The sequence below is a fragment of the Danio rerio genome, chromosome 11, assembly GCF_049306965.1.
Source record: "Danio rerio strain Tuebingen ecotype United States chromosome 11, GRCz12tu, whole genome shotgun sequence".
NCBI classification, from domain to species: domain Eukaryota; kingdom Metazoa; phylum Chordata; class Actinopteri; order Cypriniformes; family Danionidae; genus Danio; species Danio rerio.
In genome coordinates this window covers 22,221,602-22,235,000 of record NC_133186.1, presented here as the reverse complement: position 1 = coordinate 22,235,000, position 13,399 = coordinate 22,221,602, and the positions used below count along the sequence as shown (strand labels likewise).

At 33.2% G+C, this 13,399-nt stretch overlaps 2 protein-coding genes and 1 pseudogene across 5 annotated transcripts; all 3 read left to right on the top strand.

The window, feature by feature from the left end:
- Window positions 1–476, top strand: part of LOC100331260 (opioid growth factor receptor-like) — a 5,600-nt pseudogene extending 5,124 nt beyond the window's left edge.
- A 1,514-nt stretch (window positions 477–1,990) lies between these two features.
- Window positions 1,991–5,440, top strand: LOC799881 (uncharacterized). The gene is made up of 8 exons (XM_021474234.2): window positions 1,991–2,263; window positions 2,479–2,538; window positions 2,947–2,979; window positions 3,152–3,206; window positions 3,318–3,396; window positions 3,507–3,573; window positions 3,649–3,797; window positions 3,908–5,440. Exons 1-8 carry the CDS (start codon window positions 2,102–2,104, stop codon window positions 4,824–4,826), a joined length of 1,524 nt encoding a protein of 507 aa, XP_021329909.1. The 5' UTR covers window positions 1,991–2,101; the 3' UTR covers window positions 4,827–5,440.
- On the top strand, window positions 5,422–13,139 carry ogfr1 (opioid growth factor receptor 1). 4 transcript variants are annotated; one of them, XM_005172867.6, is made up of 9 exons: window positions 5,422–5,945; window positions 6,526–6,594; window positions 6,799–6,831; window positions 7,009–7,063; window positions 7,183–7,261; window positions 10,880–10,946; window positions 11,049–11,197; window positions 11,302–11,585; window positions 12,620–13,062. In XM_005172867.6, exons 1-9 carry the CDS (start codon window positions 5,874–5,876, stop codon window positions 12,823–12,825), a joined length of 1,014 nt encoding a protein of 337 aa, XP_005172924.1. In that variant the 5' UTR covers window positions 5,422–5,873; the 3' UTR covers window positions 12,826–13,062.
- Window positions 13,140–13,399: the final 260 nt, after the last annotated feature.

Genomic DNA, 13,399 nt, shown 5'->3' with positions numbered 1-13,399 from the left:
TAGGATTAGAGCACTATCAGGCACCACTTGTCAAGTTTTTCCTCTTTGAGACTCTGGTGCAAGGAGAACTTAATCGTGTCAAACAAAGTGTACTAGATTACTTTATGTTTGCAGTTTTGGACAAATCAAAGAGGAGGGAACTGATTAGATATGCTTATCAGCATTTCAGACCCAGAGAAGACTTTGTCTGGGGCCCAAAGAAGATTCTGCAAATGGAAACTTCTAAAAATGGTGAACAGCAAAGAGACTGCCATCATGAAATGAACAAAATACATGCCAGTCTTCCACCTGAAGAGATGGGAATTGACAATAAAAATGATGACCAGAAAGATGAAGCAGTTAGTCAAAACAAACTGAAGGGAGAAAATGTTCAAAGTCATCAAAGGGAAACTAATGGTAACAGTCAAAGTAGCTCAAATGGTGAAATGGCAGAAAATCACAATCAAGGTCCAAGTGTTGATTCAGGTTGTGATGAAAGTTATCACGTTGAAAGTGAGGAAACTAATGAAAAGAACTGGCCAGATAGTCCAGAGAAGATGAATGAAGAGAGTGAGTCAAATGATAAGAACAGTCTGTACAGCTTAGGCAATGAATGTGTAAAAGAGCAAAACCAAAAGAGTTGTGGTGATGGTAATAATGAAGTCCACATGACACCACAAAATAAACCTAATGGTAATTCTGATGAAAGTAATCTAGCTGAAATTAGGAAAACTAATGAAAATGACATGCTAGACAACCCTGAAGTTGAAATGAAAGAAGATGGCATGTCTCATGGTGATAATGGTAACAATGCTGAAAAAGAGAGGCCAGGGAGTCCATACAAGTTGACCGAACAAACTAATAGTCAGGATAAGAGGTCAAATGTTGAGACAAATGGTGAAGATGAAAGTAATCTAAATAATACAGCGTATACTAAAGAAATGTCAGCAGAACATGAGCAGGGATCAAAAAATGAAAACAGTCAGTGCAACTCAGAAAATGAAACTGTACAAGACCAAAATCAAGAGATGAGTGCTGATGGTGTTGGTGATGAGTAGTGAAAGTTTGTCCATGAAGGGTGTACTTGTCTGACATGGAAAAAAAGGAAACTGACAACAGAAAGTATCAAGGCCTTTAATGTTTTTTTTTTTTTTTGGTTGTTCCCCAAAATTAAATTACATGAAATATATTGAAACGCCTGTATGCCTGGGCTCAAATTCAACTCTTTGAGATGCATTGCTTTGTTTTGTTTATTTAACAGATTGACTAACGGAGATTAAAAATAGCATGCAAAAGCTAAATTTGCACTGTAACAAATGTAATGTTATTATTATTTTTGTTTTATTTTTTGTGAAGTGTTCTAATAAGTTTGTCTTGAACTTGATTGTTTAATAAGAAATGAAGTTCTGATTAACCAAGTGATGTTTGATGCAAATAAAAATTGTATTGATAAAGCAAGATCACACTTTGAAAACTGGCTCCAATAATTGTTAGATTTGTATGCTTTCTTTTGTAATGGATGAACCTGTTGAAGTTTGTAAAACGATGCAGTTTTGTTTTGGGTTTTTGCTGGTGACCAAATAAATGTCATATCACTGAATGATGTGTTTTGTATATCACTGTGCTTGTAAGCATTGAACATATTTCTATGTTTTCTGTCACATCACTGATATCTACAAAATATAAAGGTTTTTTAAAATAAATTACTTTAGATTATATTGAATGTGCTATTACATCATAGCACACTAAAAACAATGCACAATATGCATATTCAACGGTAGGCCGGTATAAATAGCAGTTATGGGTCATTTGTTAAATGAGGCATAATTTTAAGCAATATTTCCTAAAACTTTAATTTGATGTTTTATGTTATTAGAATCAAATACAGACCACCCAACCGTTTGCTACTCTGTTTTATAAAGATAAATCGAATATTCTTTGTAAGATTGTTTTTAACGTATTACCAGCAAAAATATGACTATTGAAATACCTGGCAACCCTTGACCCAGCTGATGTTTTTGTTGACTTCTGTATCAGAAATACTTTCGCTTCACCATGATTTTCATCTTAAATTTTCACTAGCCAGCGAGAAGGTCGAGGACTTCAACAAGTCTGAGTTCTTATGTCTGCTATATGGCAGTTTATTAGAGGTTTACTGAGTTACCAAGCTAGTCCTACAAACGATACTACTTTTGAAATGGAGTTAAGTCAAGACTCGGATGGTGAGTGCGAACTGGACTCCACATGGGAAGATGAACACGAAAATAAAACACCCAGCAAGAAGGTAGGTTTGGAATTCAGTGCCATGTTATTATGTTTTCATTATTCTTACAAATATTTTCCTGTAGGTCCAATATGAATAAAGTATATCACTTCCAAAAACCAGTAGCTCCTGTTTATGCTAATTCTTCCTGATTTCTATTTGTATGAGTTATAGTAATATTATTATTATAATTATTATATGCTCATTTGGGATTATTTTTGTTTACACTTCTAAAGAAGAGTCGCAGGAACATGCGTGCTGCCAAGGACATGCAAGACTTTCGGCATAGTTGCCAGGTGAGTTTTATTACCTGTACATTAGGTTTAGGGATAAGGTAAAATGTCTCACTTCTTAATTTATGTATCTTCTAATAAAGAAAATAAGAATATCATAGCATCAAAACTAGCCTACTTCATATATTAAATAAGGAATTAGGAAAGTGGCACATCTTTCCAAAATACTGATGAACCTAACTCACCTAATATTCCTGTATGGCACTGTGTATGTTAGGGGGGAATAATATATATATATATATATATATATATATATATATATATATATATATATATATATATATATATATATATATATATATATAATATATATATATATGTTAATATCTAAATTATACAAACATAAATGCCAAAAGAATATTCTTTGTCAAGATGTATTACATAATAATTTTGGCTTTATTTTAACTCTAGAACTTGGATCATGGTGATGATGAACCAGCATCAGTAAGCATTTTATGACCTGTCATCTACAATTTACCAATTCTTGCTAGTTGTCAGAGTTTTGTGTTTAGTGTATCATTTACAGAAAACAGTTTTTCCACCCAACTGAGTAGTCTTGATTTGGATGAGATGCATAAGAAATGATGTTGGATGTTTTTTTATTCTTGTCTGCAAGGGCCGCTTCTATAACCTGGAGTTTTACAGAGGTCAAATTAGATCTTCTCCTAATGGTATGGTATTGTAATTTTTATATTTAGTCAAACCATATAGTTTATTTTTATTAATGCAAAGCAGTTAAATTAAAGAAACTGTTATTTAACATATAAGCCTTGTTTGTGCAGATATTCACATTGATGATTTTCACAAGCAGTGGTTTGGTCAATATAATCAGCTGGAAAATGTTCACACCTACATTCAGTGGTTAGATCCTGTTACAGTTCATTTTTAAGTTTGATGTTTAACTATTATTTATACTGTACATGTTTTAGATCTTGTTAACAGCCATTATTGACAATATTAATATTTTACAGGTTATTTCCATTACAAGTGCCAGGGGTGAACAGTAGGGCACATGTGCTCACAAAAAAAGAAATCAAGGTCAGTTTACAATGCGCAGAGTATTTGTGTCTCATTTTAAAAGTTTCATGTTTAAACTATTTTTTTTTCTTTCAGAATTTCCGTAGAGATAAACAAGCACAGAGTAAGTTGGTTAAATCATATGAAATAATGTTGGATTTCTATGGTATTCGTTTGGTCAATAAAGATACAGGAGAGGTGGAGCGTGCCAAGAACTGGAAGCAACGCTTTGACCACATAAACAGGTTTATATACTGTCATTCACTGTCAGTTTACAGACTGCAATTCAATTTTATATAGTTTTAGTGCTTCTAAGTATTTTCAGTGATAAAATTCATGTTTTCTTTTTGTGCAGACATACACTCAATAACCTGCGCATCACACGCATCCTGAAGTGTTTGGGGACTTTAGGATTGGAGCACTTTCAGGCTCCGCTGGTCAAGTTCTTCCTCCATGAGACTCTAGTTATGGGAGAACTTCCAAGTGTGAAACGAGCTGTACTAGATTACTTTTTGTTTGCGGTATTAGACAAGTCAAAGAGGAGAGAGTTGGTTAGATATGCTTATGAGCATTTCAGACCTAAAGAAGAGTTTGTCTGGGGCCCAAAGAAGATTCTGCAAATGGAAACTTCAAAAGAAGATGAGCAGGAAAGGGTGAGGACCCATAAGATCATGCCTGGAGTGAAAAAAATACAGGCCTGTCCTCCTCCTATAAGTATGAAAAGTAAGAAACCTCATAAAAATGATCATCAGAAAGATGATAAAGCAGTTAGTCTTGACAAATTTATGGCAACAGAGAAAAAATTAAGAGAGACAAAACAAAGGGAAGAAGGTGAGACTTGTGAAATGAACAAAACGCATACTGGCCCTCGACCTGAAGGCATTGGAATTGACAACCCTTGTAAAAATGATCACCAGCAAGGTAATAAAAAAGTTCTTTCTAACAAATTGAAGGAAAACAATATTACAAGTGTTCAGAGGGCGAATGAAAAAAGTCAGTGCAGGTCAAAAAACAAAAAGGCAGAAAAGCAAAGTCAAGGTACGAGTGTTGAAGTTGAAATTAATATAGGAACCATCAATTTTGATGATGATCTAAATAAGAAAACTGATACAAGTGATACCTCAATAAGTGCTAATGAGCTGACTAAAGAAAACATTAAAAGTGATCAGGGAGCACAATGCAGCTCAAAAGAGGAGACTGTAAAAAATCAGGAGATGAGTGTTGGGGATGAGGAAAATAATGATGATGGTATTGAAATGTCTCATGGGGATTAAAGTCAGTGAAATGATCTCCGTAAAGGGTGCTTAGAAATGACTCTGTTAGTCAAATGAGTTTGCTCTCCAAAACTATGTTACAAAACTTTCTAGGAACTCTAATTATGAATTTAAAGTGTAATAAGTTGCAAATTTTATTTTTCATACTTTTTCCTTCATTTTGGTGAGTGCAATATACATTTAAAAAAAGGATTGTAGGTTAATGCACAGTATGTGGTGTCTTCACTGAGGAAACAGTTTGTACTTATGACTGATTGTTTAAAAAAAATTAGCTTTTGTAAATGCTAGATTTGTGAGTTCTGTGTTTTTATCATTCTAATAATTTTTTTTAAATACAATTAGAAGCTAGTGTACAATGGAATGTATACTTTGTAAAAATGCTGTGCAATAGTTATTCTGCGTGTATCTTGAAACTATGTTGTTTTAGTTTTAATAACGTATATACTACTGAACCACATACTGTATGTCTACACATTATCATTGTCGAATGCTGCCACACAACATACTGCACATTATACACACCTTACTTTATAATGATTGCTTGTCACTTCGTAAGATTGTTTCCGTTTTTGTATGATGAAAATGCAATAAATAAGCAATCTATAAAACATAAACATTGAATGTTGGTAAACTCACTTTTTCTTATAATGATCCAAAACTGTTTGCTTAATCATCAATCATTCATTCTTTTTCTTGTCGGCTTAGTCCCTTTATTAATCCGGGGTCGCCATTCCTTAATCTTGTTTTACTTTACTTTTTATTGATTACTAAAATTAAAATACATCAAACACGATTATGCTATTTTTGGGGTAAGCTAAGATTGTTCAATTGGATCAGTAGATAGCAGAAATGTGTGCATTTTTACAAGATCTGGCAACCCCAGTAGTTAGCACGACTTGTCAGTCTTGTAACTGAAGAAATTCTTTCGGTTCACCTTTCCCTTGACAGTGGGAAGTTTGAGTACTTTACAGTTTTAGTCCTTATGTCTAAATGTTTTAGTATTTAGCCTACTTAAGTTTGCAACGTAGCTACTACCATATACATGACATGGAGTCAGATGAGTGCGAATTCGACTCCACATGGGAGGATGAACACCAAAATAAAACACCGAGGAAGAAGGTATGTATGTAGCCTATATGTTTTATAATTGGACAGTTGTGTCGTCTTGTATTTGTTTTAAATTTCTGAACCCTCAAACACATTCAATCTTGTATTATTTTTTTCTTTAAGAAACAATTTCCTGTATGTGTTACGTTGTGTTGTGTACAATAATTGTGAAATATGTACACAGTAGTAACATCCTTCATTTTAGTCATTTGGCGTTTTATTTTAATGTATTTTCTCTCTTTTGCTTACATGAAGTAGCTTCCTAGGTCTGCACTGTAAAAATTACAACCTACCTTACCAAATAATAACATATCACGTGATCTAAAACTCTTCTTTTTCCTTTATTTGTGTACATCTTAAACTTTTTGGTCTGTACTGTGGATTACATTTAAAGTAGGCCTAAGCGGTTTATAAAGTGCAATGTTTTATATATTATGTGCACTGTAAATGTTCCGTGATCTTGTCAACAACAAATTATTACTATTATTTTAATATTAATATTAAACATATAGGCCTAATGTTTTACCATTTTTTATTTCTATGGATTTTTGTTAACAGCTGACATATTTGGCATTTCTGTATGTGCTTACAGATGTACAGACGAAGTCGCAGGAACATGTATGCTGCTAAGGACATGCAAGACTTTCGGCATAGTTGCCAGGTAAATTTGTTTATCATTAAATATTAATTAAGATTGGGGTAAGAGATTTATCTTACCCAACTCTCTTCATTCATTAGCAGTGTGTAAAGAAAAAAAAAACATTGGTCAGTATCTAAATTACAGGACAGTAAATGTCAGAATCTGCTGTAATAATGTCAAAACTTAGTCTTACATGAAAACATTTTGCCTGTTTTTTAACTCTAGTTCCTTGATTATGACGATGAAGAGCCTGTTCGTGTAAGTGTTATCATTACCCATTTCTTCACTATTTGTCTATCTAAACTTTGTCTTCACTAGTATATATTAAATAGAGTATCATTTATTTAAAAACTATTTTTATAACTCACTAGTTTTGATCTTAAGAAAATGTCTGGGAATGGTGTGGTTTAGTGTTTTGATGTTATTTTCTTCAAGGACTTCTTCTATAACCTGGAGTTTTACCAAGGTCGAATAAGATCTTCACCTGACAGTATGACATTGTGTTCTTCCTAATACTGTTGCATAATCACACAATACATTTTTATAGATTCAATGCTTGTTTAACTCTAAGAAAGGATGTTCTTTAAGATATTACATTTGATTCTGCAGATATTCACATTGATGAATTTCACAAGCATTGGTGGGGTCAATATGGTTGGCTGGAGGAAGTTCACTCCTACATTCAATGGTTAGATACTGTTACATTTCATCAATGAGCCTATGTTAAAATATTGAATTTATTTGTATTTAATGTATGTAAGTATTTTATACTGTGGCTGAGAGAGCTTAAACATGCTGTAAGTTAAGAAAAAACATGCAAATAAAAAATTACTTACAAACTAAAAAAAAAAACATCTTCAACAGTTGGACAAAATGTAAATGCATAATTCTCACAATGCATGCAAAATAGAGAAATGTGTTGCAGGTAATGCAAACAAAAACAGAAATGTGTGGGGTAGACCCCTAAAAGTGAAAACATGGCAGCTTTCTGTTTTACAACCAGTGATTTTGCTGGAGATCTTAGAAGTGAGCCTTTTTCTTATTTCAACATCCTTGTTGTATGTTTCCTTTTTGTTTGTATATTTCATCCCTAATAATCTAATACAATTAACCATTATTTAATGCTAAGTTAGCAAGAGTTAGTCTCAGAAAAATATACTAAAAATATAATTAAAAATATACTAACAAGGAACTGAATGACCAGAAAGAATGTTAAAATATACAAAAGCTCAACTCTCAGATCTATGACAACACCATCAGCTCTAAACAGGAAACAGTCTGGTTCATCACTTTTTGGGATTTCCCAGTCTGTGGCAATTGCAGCACATTTCTGTGTTTTCGTGTGTTGTGAGAATTTGCATGTGTTGTTGGATTGTGAAAGACGTTTTCTCAATTTGTTAATGTTTCTCTATTTGCATGTGATTTTGCTTGAATTCTCTCGGCTACCATAGTTTTATAGTGCGTTAAAGTCATGTTGCATAGATTGTGTTTACGAGTTCAACACATAAAAATGGGTGATTAATTGAGACACATGATGGAATCACATGATTCCAGAGATTTTATATATATATATATATATATATATATATATATATATATATATATATACATATATATATATATATATTATTAGTGCTGTCAAAATTAACACGTTAACGCATGCGATTATTTTGAAATAATTAACGCGTTAAAAAAATTAACGCAGTTGCAGTTTTTTTTTCCTGTTGCAGCCACGGGCAGACCGGGCACTTTCCCGTTGGGTCGATGTACTTTTTGGGCAGGGCTGATCATCTTCTTATGATCTGATCGGCCCATAAAACACTTAGCAGGCTGTCATGTTTTTCTGCCACAGTGATTGATGAGCTGTCACGCTCCTGTGAGCTGGCACGCTTTGAAAGTAAGATGTTTCTTTTCCGGACAGATCGGCCATGTGACACAATCTGCAGCCCATTGGTTCTTTTCTTTATTGACATTGGGCTGACCCAATCACAAACTTCCATGTTGGGCTCTGTGTAACGCAGGTGTGTATTTGTCAGAATCGTCAAGAGTCACACCTGTTTCTTATGCGCCGGTCTGCGGAAGAGCATGCTTTTGCGTCAGCACTCTGCAGCTTGCAGCGGAGCACAGATATATTCCTGTCTATTCTATCTAATTACCTATCTGTCCATATAAATATACTTTTTTTTTCTTTTAATCTGCACTACGGCCCGCGGCAACTTTCTCCTATGCTGTTTTCTTAACCTGCAAGTCTTTATTTTACAAATGATAAAGAATGTTTGCTTCTCAGGCTCTATGAGGAGTGTCAATCATGTATTTTAAAATGCACTCGATCAGAAGACAATCGCAAAAGTTATCATGACATTGTGTTTTTTATTGTCAGCATGATGTAGGCTTATAGTGAAAATAATATTTATACAATATGGTTATAATGGTATTTATACTTGACCAAACTAGTGTGCAACTTTTGTGGTTCGGGCAGAAACAAATATTTGTTGCATTTTTCAATTGTTTAAGTTAATTTGATTGACAATGTAAAATCTTTTAGCTACATTTGATGTTTCATTGTTGAGTTAAACTTTTTTAAGGGTCTCTGATACATTTCTTTTATTATTTATCTTTATTTTATTAATTAAAATTAACTGTGTGCGTCAGCAGGCAGTTTTTGTCATGTTCATTATTTATTAGGCTCCCTCAAAACACACAGGCACCCACATTTCCAGTGTGGATTATAATTTTATTATAATAATAAAAAAAATAGGTTTTTAATTTGTCAACTCTGGTTATTTCCTATATATGGCTTTTGTGCGTTTATAGAATGGGAGTTGGTAAACATATTAAAGGGCGTGGGGTGATGGGGGAGCATTTTGATTGATGTAGTGGGCCGCTCTGGCCCAAAATGCCAGGGCCGATTATTTTGTCCTAGTCCAGCCCTGCAATTAGTACAATTGTTTGTATTCAATACTTTATTATTATTATTATAATTTTTCAGGCGAGGCAGTGGCGCAGTAGGTAGTGCTGTCGCCTCACAGCAAGAAGGTCGCTGGGTCGCTGGTTGGAACCTCGGCTCAGTTGGCGTTTCTGTGTGGAGTTTGCATGTTCTCCCTGCCTACGCGTGGGTTTCCTCCGGGTGCTCCAGTTTCCCCCACAGTTCAAAGACATGTGGTACAGGTGAATTGTATAGGCTAAATTGTCCGTAGTGTATGAGTGTGTGAGTGTGAATGTGTGTGTGGCTTTTTCCCAGAGATGGGTTGCGGCTGGAAGGGCATCCGCTGCATAAAAACTTACTGGATAAGTTGGCGGTAGAATCCGCTGTGGCGACCCCGGATTAATAAAGGGACTAAGCTGACAAGAAAATGAATGAATGAATGAATAATTTTTCAAATTTCCATATCTGTAATGCCTCTATTTTGGCATTTTTTTGCAGTCCACTTAGAATACAACATGGAAATCGATGTTTTCTTTATTGGCATTGCTTGTTTTGAAATTCAAATGGCATTAACATGCCTGTGCTTTTATTTCTGTAATAAATATGGCTGTCAAGCCAGGATCTTGATGGTTTATTGTGGGTATGTTGTTTACATGAAGAAATCTGTTACAAGTTAAACAAAAATTCTAATAATGAATTATATTTTGAATTTAAATAGTATTTGTTTTGCATTTACATTAATTTTACATTTGAATAGCCAAAATTACAAGTTTTAGTGTTTTAAATGTGATTAATCGCGATAAATAGCGTTTTTTTTTTTTTTAAAGTGCGATTAATTAGTTAATCTTTTTTAATCGTTTGACAGCACTAATATCTCTCTCTCTCTCTCTCTCTCTCTCTATCTATATATATATATATATATATATATATATATATATATATATATATATATATATATACATATATATATATATACATATATATATTTATATATATATATATATATATATATATATATAGTCGAAGTCAGAATTATTAGCCCCCCTGAAATTTTTAACGCCCCTGTTTATTTTTTTCCCCTAATTTCTGTTTAACGGAGGGAAGATTGTGTCAGCACATTTCTAAACATATATATATATATATATATATATATATATATATATATATATATATATATATATATATATATAAATAGATAGTTATATACCATTATATATTTTATTACACATAGGTCAATGGATTCATTTTGTAATTTATCAAAAGGTACAAAGCCAAATGTAAGGGACTTGACTGCACATGATGTCGTTACTAAAACTTGTCAACTCATAAGCATTAGAACATATGAATGAACATTAATGGCCATATATCGAAATTTTATAGGTTGTTTCCTATACAGGAGCAAGGGTTGAACAGGTGGTCACATGTGCTCACAAAAAAGGAAATAAAGGTTAGTTTAAAACATCATTTACATGGTGTATATATAAATTTTTTTATGTATTTTAAAGGAAACATTTATAAGTTTATATTTTTCCCATCTGTTATTTTACAGCTTTTCCGTAGAGATAAACAAGCACTGCGTAACTTGGTGAAATCATATGAAGTCATGTTGGATTTCTATGGTATATGTTTGATCAATATACACACAGGAGAGGTGAGACGTGCTCCAAACTGGAGGCAACGATTTAAAAACTTGAACAGGTACTATCATCTTCATGTTGTTTCATAAAATTTCATATCATTTTTTTAATGCCTTTAAGCATTTCCAGTGGTCAAAGTACAGTATCTTTCTTTGATATTTGCAGGTATACACACAATAACCTGCGCATTACACGGATCCTGAAGTGTTTGGGAACTCTAGGATTGGAGCACTATCAGGCCCCGCTCGTCAAGTTCTTCCTCCGTGAGACTCTTGTGAATGCAGAACTATCAAATGTGAAACAAAGTGTACTAGATTACTTTATGTTTGCGGTCTTGAACAAATCAAAGAGGAGAGAGCTGGTTGGATATGCTTATAAGCATTTCAGACCTCAAGAAGAATTTGTCTGGGGCCCAAAGAAGATTCTGCAAAAGGAAACTTCTAAAGAAGGTGAGCAGGAAAGGGTAAGGACCCATAAGGCCATGCCTGGAATGAACAAAACGCATGCCCATCCTTATTCTGAAAGGATGGTAAGTGAGAAACTTTATAAAAATGATCACCAGAAGGATGATAAAGCAGTTAGTCAAAAGAAATTGATGGCAACAGAGAAAAAACAAATTCGTGGAAACGCAAACTGTTTATGTTTTTAATGTTGACATGTCAGGAAAGTGCTTGATGGTGAAGGTGAAATTTATCTAGATGAAAGTTTACAAAAACTACTTTAAATGTGCCAGTTCAAACAAGCTGACCAAAATAAATATTAAAAGTTTTCAGGATGCTGATGCTAATGAAGAGTCATATGTTAGCCAAAAGAAAAACCAAAGCAGAAGTTTTTTTCTTACTAAAATTATTGTACACAAGATCTAGATACTACTTTTACACTACAGAATACAATTGTACAAACTTGAACCCTATTTCTGGTCTGAATGTGAAAGCTTGGTCACAGAATAGCTGCGATTTTCGTTTGTGAAAATAATTTGCTTTCCTGTGAGTTTTCTTCATATATATTTCTCAAGTGCTGACTTAGTACATAAAAACATTTTCAACAATAGTTTTAATAACTAATTTCTTTTGTCTTCGCCAGTAATATTTTAATGGCTATTTTGAACACTACTAAGAAACTTGTATTCAGTTTAAATTGCAAATAACTTCTTTCAACAATTCGAACAAGAATTTCAACACTAACCTCAGCATGTTTTTTTTTCCCCATGCAGCCAATTGAATAGAAATAAGATTTTCTCCAGAAGAAAAATGTAATAGGAAATACAGGGGAAATTCCCTTGCTCGGTTGAACGTAACTTGGGAAATATTTGAAAAAGAATTCATTTCACAGGAGGGCTAAAATGTCTTAATTGTATAGGAGATTGTAGTGAACAAAATGAAAAGTTAATGTCTGACAAAAGCCTATTAATTCTAATCATTGTTGCTAAACTGACTTATAAGTGTTTGCCCTAAAATAACAGGTTGTAAAACGTTGTATGCAGATGAGAAGTCCACAAACCGAAGCCCAGCCAAAGCCCCACCACAAAGAGAATTTAACAGCAAAGATGTTGCATCTTTTATCCCCTATTCAAACTGCAACAGATCTAGGACCAGTCCAGCAACTGTCATTATATACATTGTGATAATTTCCACTATTTTACTTTCTTTATTGTTCTCATTAATTGTTATCGTTACAGGTGTGGTTTAATTTATTAATGTCTTATCACTGACAAAACAACTTTGACTAAAGCTAGATGGCTTCAAAGCAAGAAATAAAGTACTGAATATTGTGATGATTAAGCTATGTTAAACTTGAAAACTGGTTCCAGTAAATATCCGATGTGTGAGTTCTGTTTTATTATTTACTGCTGAATTCATTTGCTGTGAAAACTGGATTTTACACCATGTTAGAAACACTACTTTATTAAATATGTTTATAAACGCAGTACTGTAATATGTTATTAAAAATACACTTTTGTTTGTCTGTAAGGTTTGCTGAAACAAATAAATGTCTTCATATAACCAGAATGAAATACTCAATGTAAAACGTACACTGGAAGAAAGAAATCAATGGTTGCATAATAACTGATATTAAGTCAGTTTTGCATAAAGATTAACATTAAGCATTAAACATTAAGAGTAAATAGTGGACTTATGCAAGCAAAAACAAAGTGTTGCATATTACTTTTTTATATTTGCTGTATTGGACAAATCAAAAAAGAGGGAGCTGGTTAGATTTGCTTTAAACTAGAACAGTTTGTTTTTGGGCACTAAGACGATTC

What these genes read in the sequence shown, in the direction of transcription:
- LOC799881 (XM_021474234.2), top strand. Translation starts at nt 2,102, where the DNA reads ATGTCTGCTATATGGCAGTTTATTAGAGGTTTACTGAGTTACCAAGCT. An exon ending in AATTAGATCTTCTCCTAATG is followed by an intron (nt 3,207 to 3,317) that starts GTATGGTATTGT and finishes TTGTTTGTGCAG; the next exon opens with ATATTCACATTGATGATTTT. An exon ending in CGCTTTGACCACATAAACAG is followed by an intron (nt 3,798 to 3,907) that starts GTTTATATACTG and finishes CTTTTTGTGCAG; the next exon opens with ACATACACTCAATAACCTGC.
- ogfr1 (XM_073915379.1), top strand. Translation starts at nt 5,874, where the DNA reads ATGGAGTCAGATGAGTGCGAATTCGACTCCACATGGGAGGATGAACAC. An exon ending in CGATTTAAAAACTTGAACAG is followed by an intron (nt 11,198 to 11,301) that starts GTACTATCATCT and finishes TGATATTTGCAG; the next exon opens with GTATACACACAATAACCTGC. An exon ending in AAAGGAAACTTCTAAAGAAG is followed by an intron (nt 11,586 to 12,598) that starts GTGAGCAGGAAA and finishes CTAAAATAACAG; the next exon opens with GTTGTAAAACGTTGTATGCA.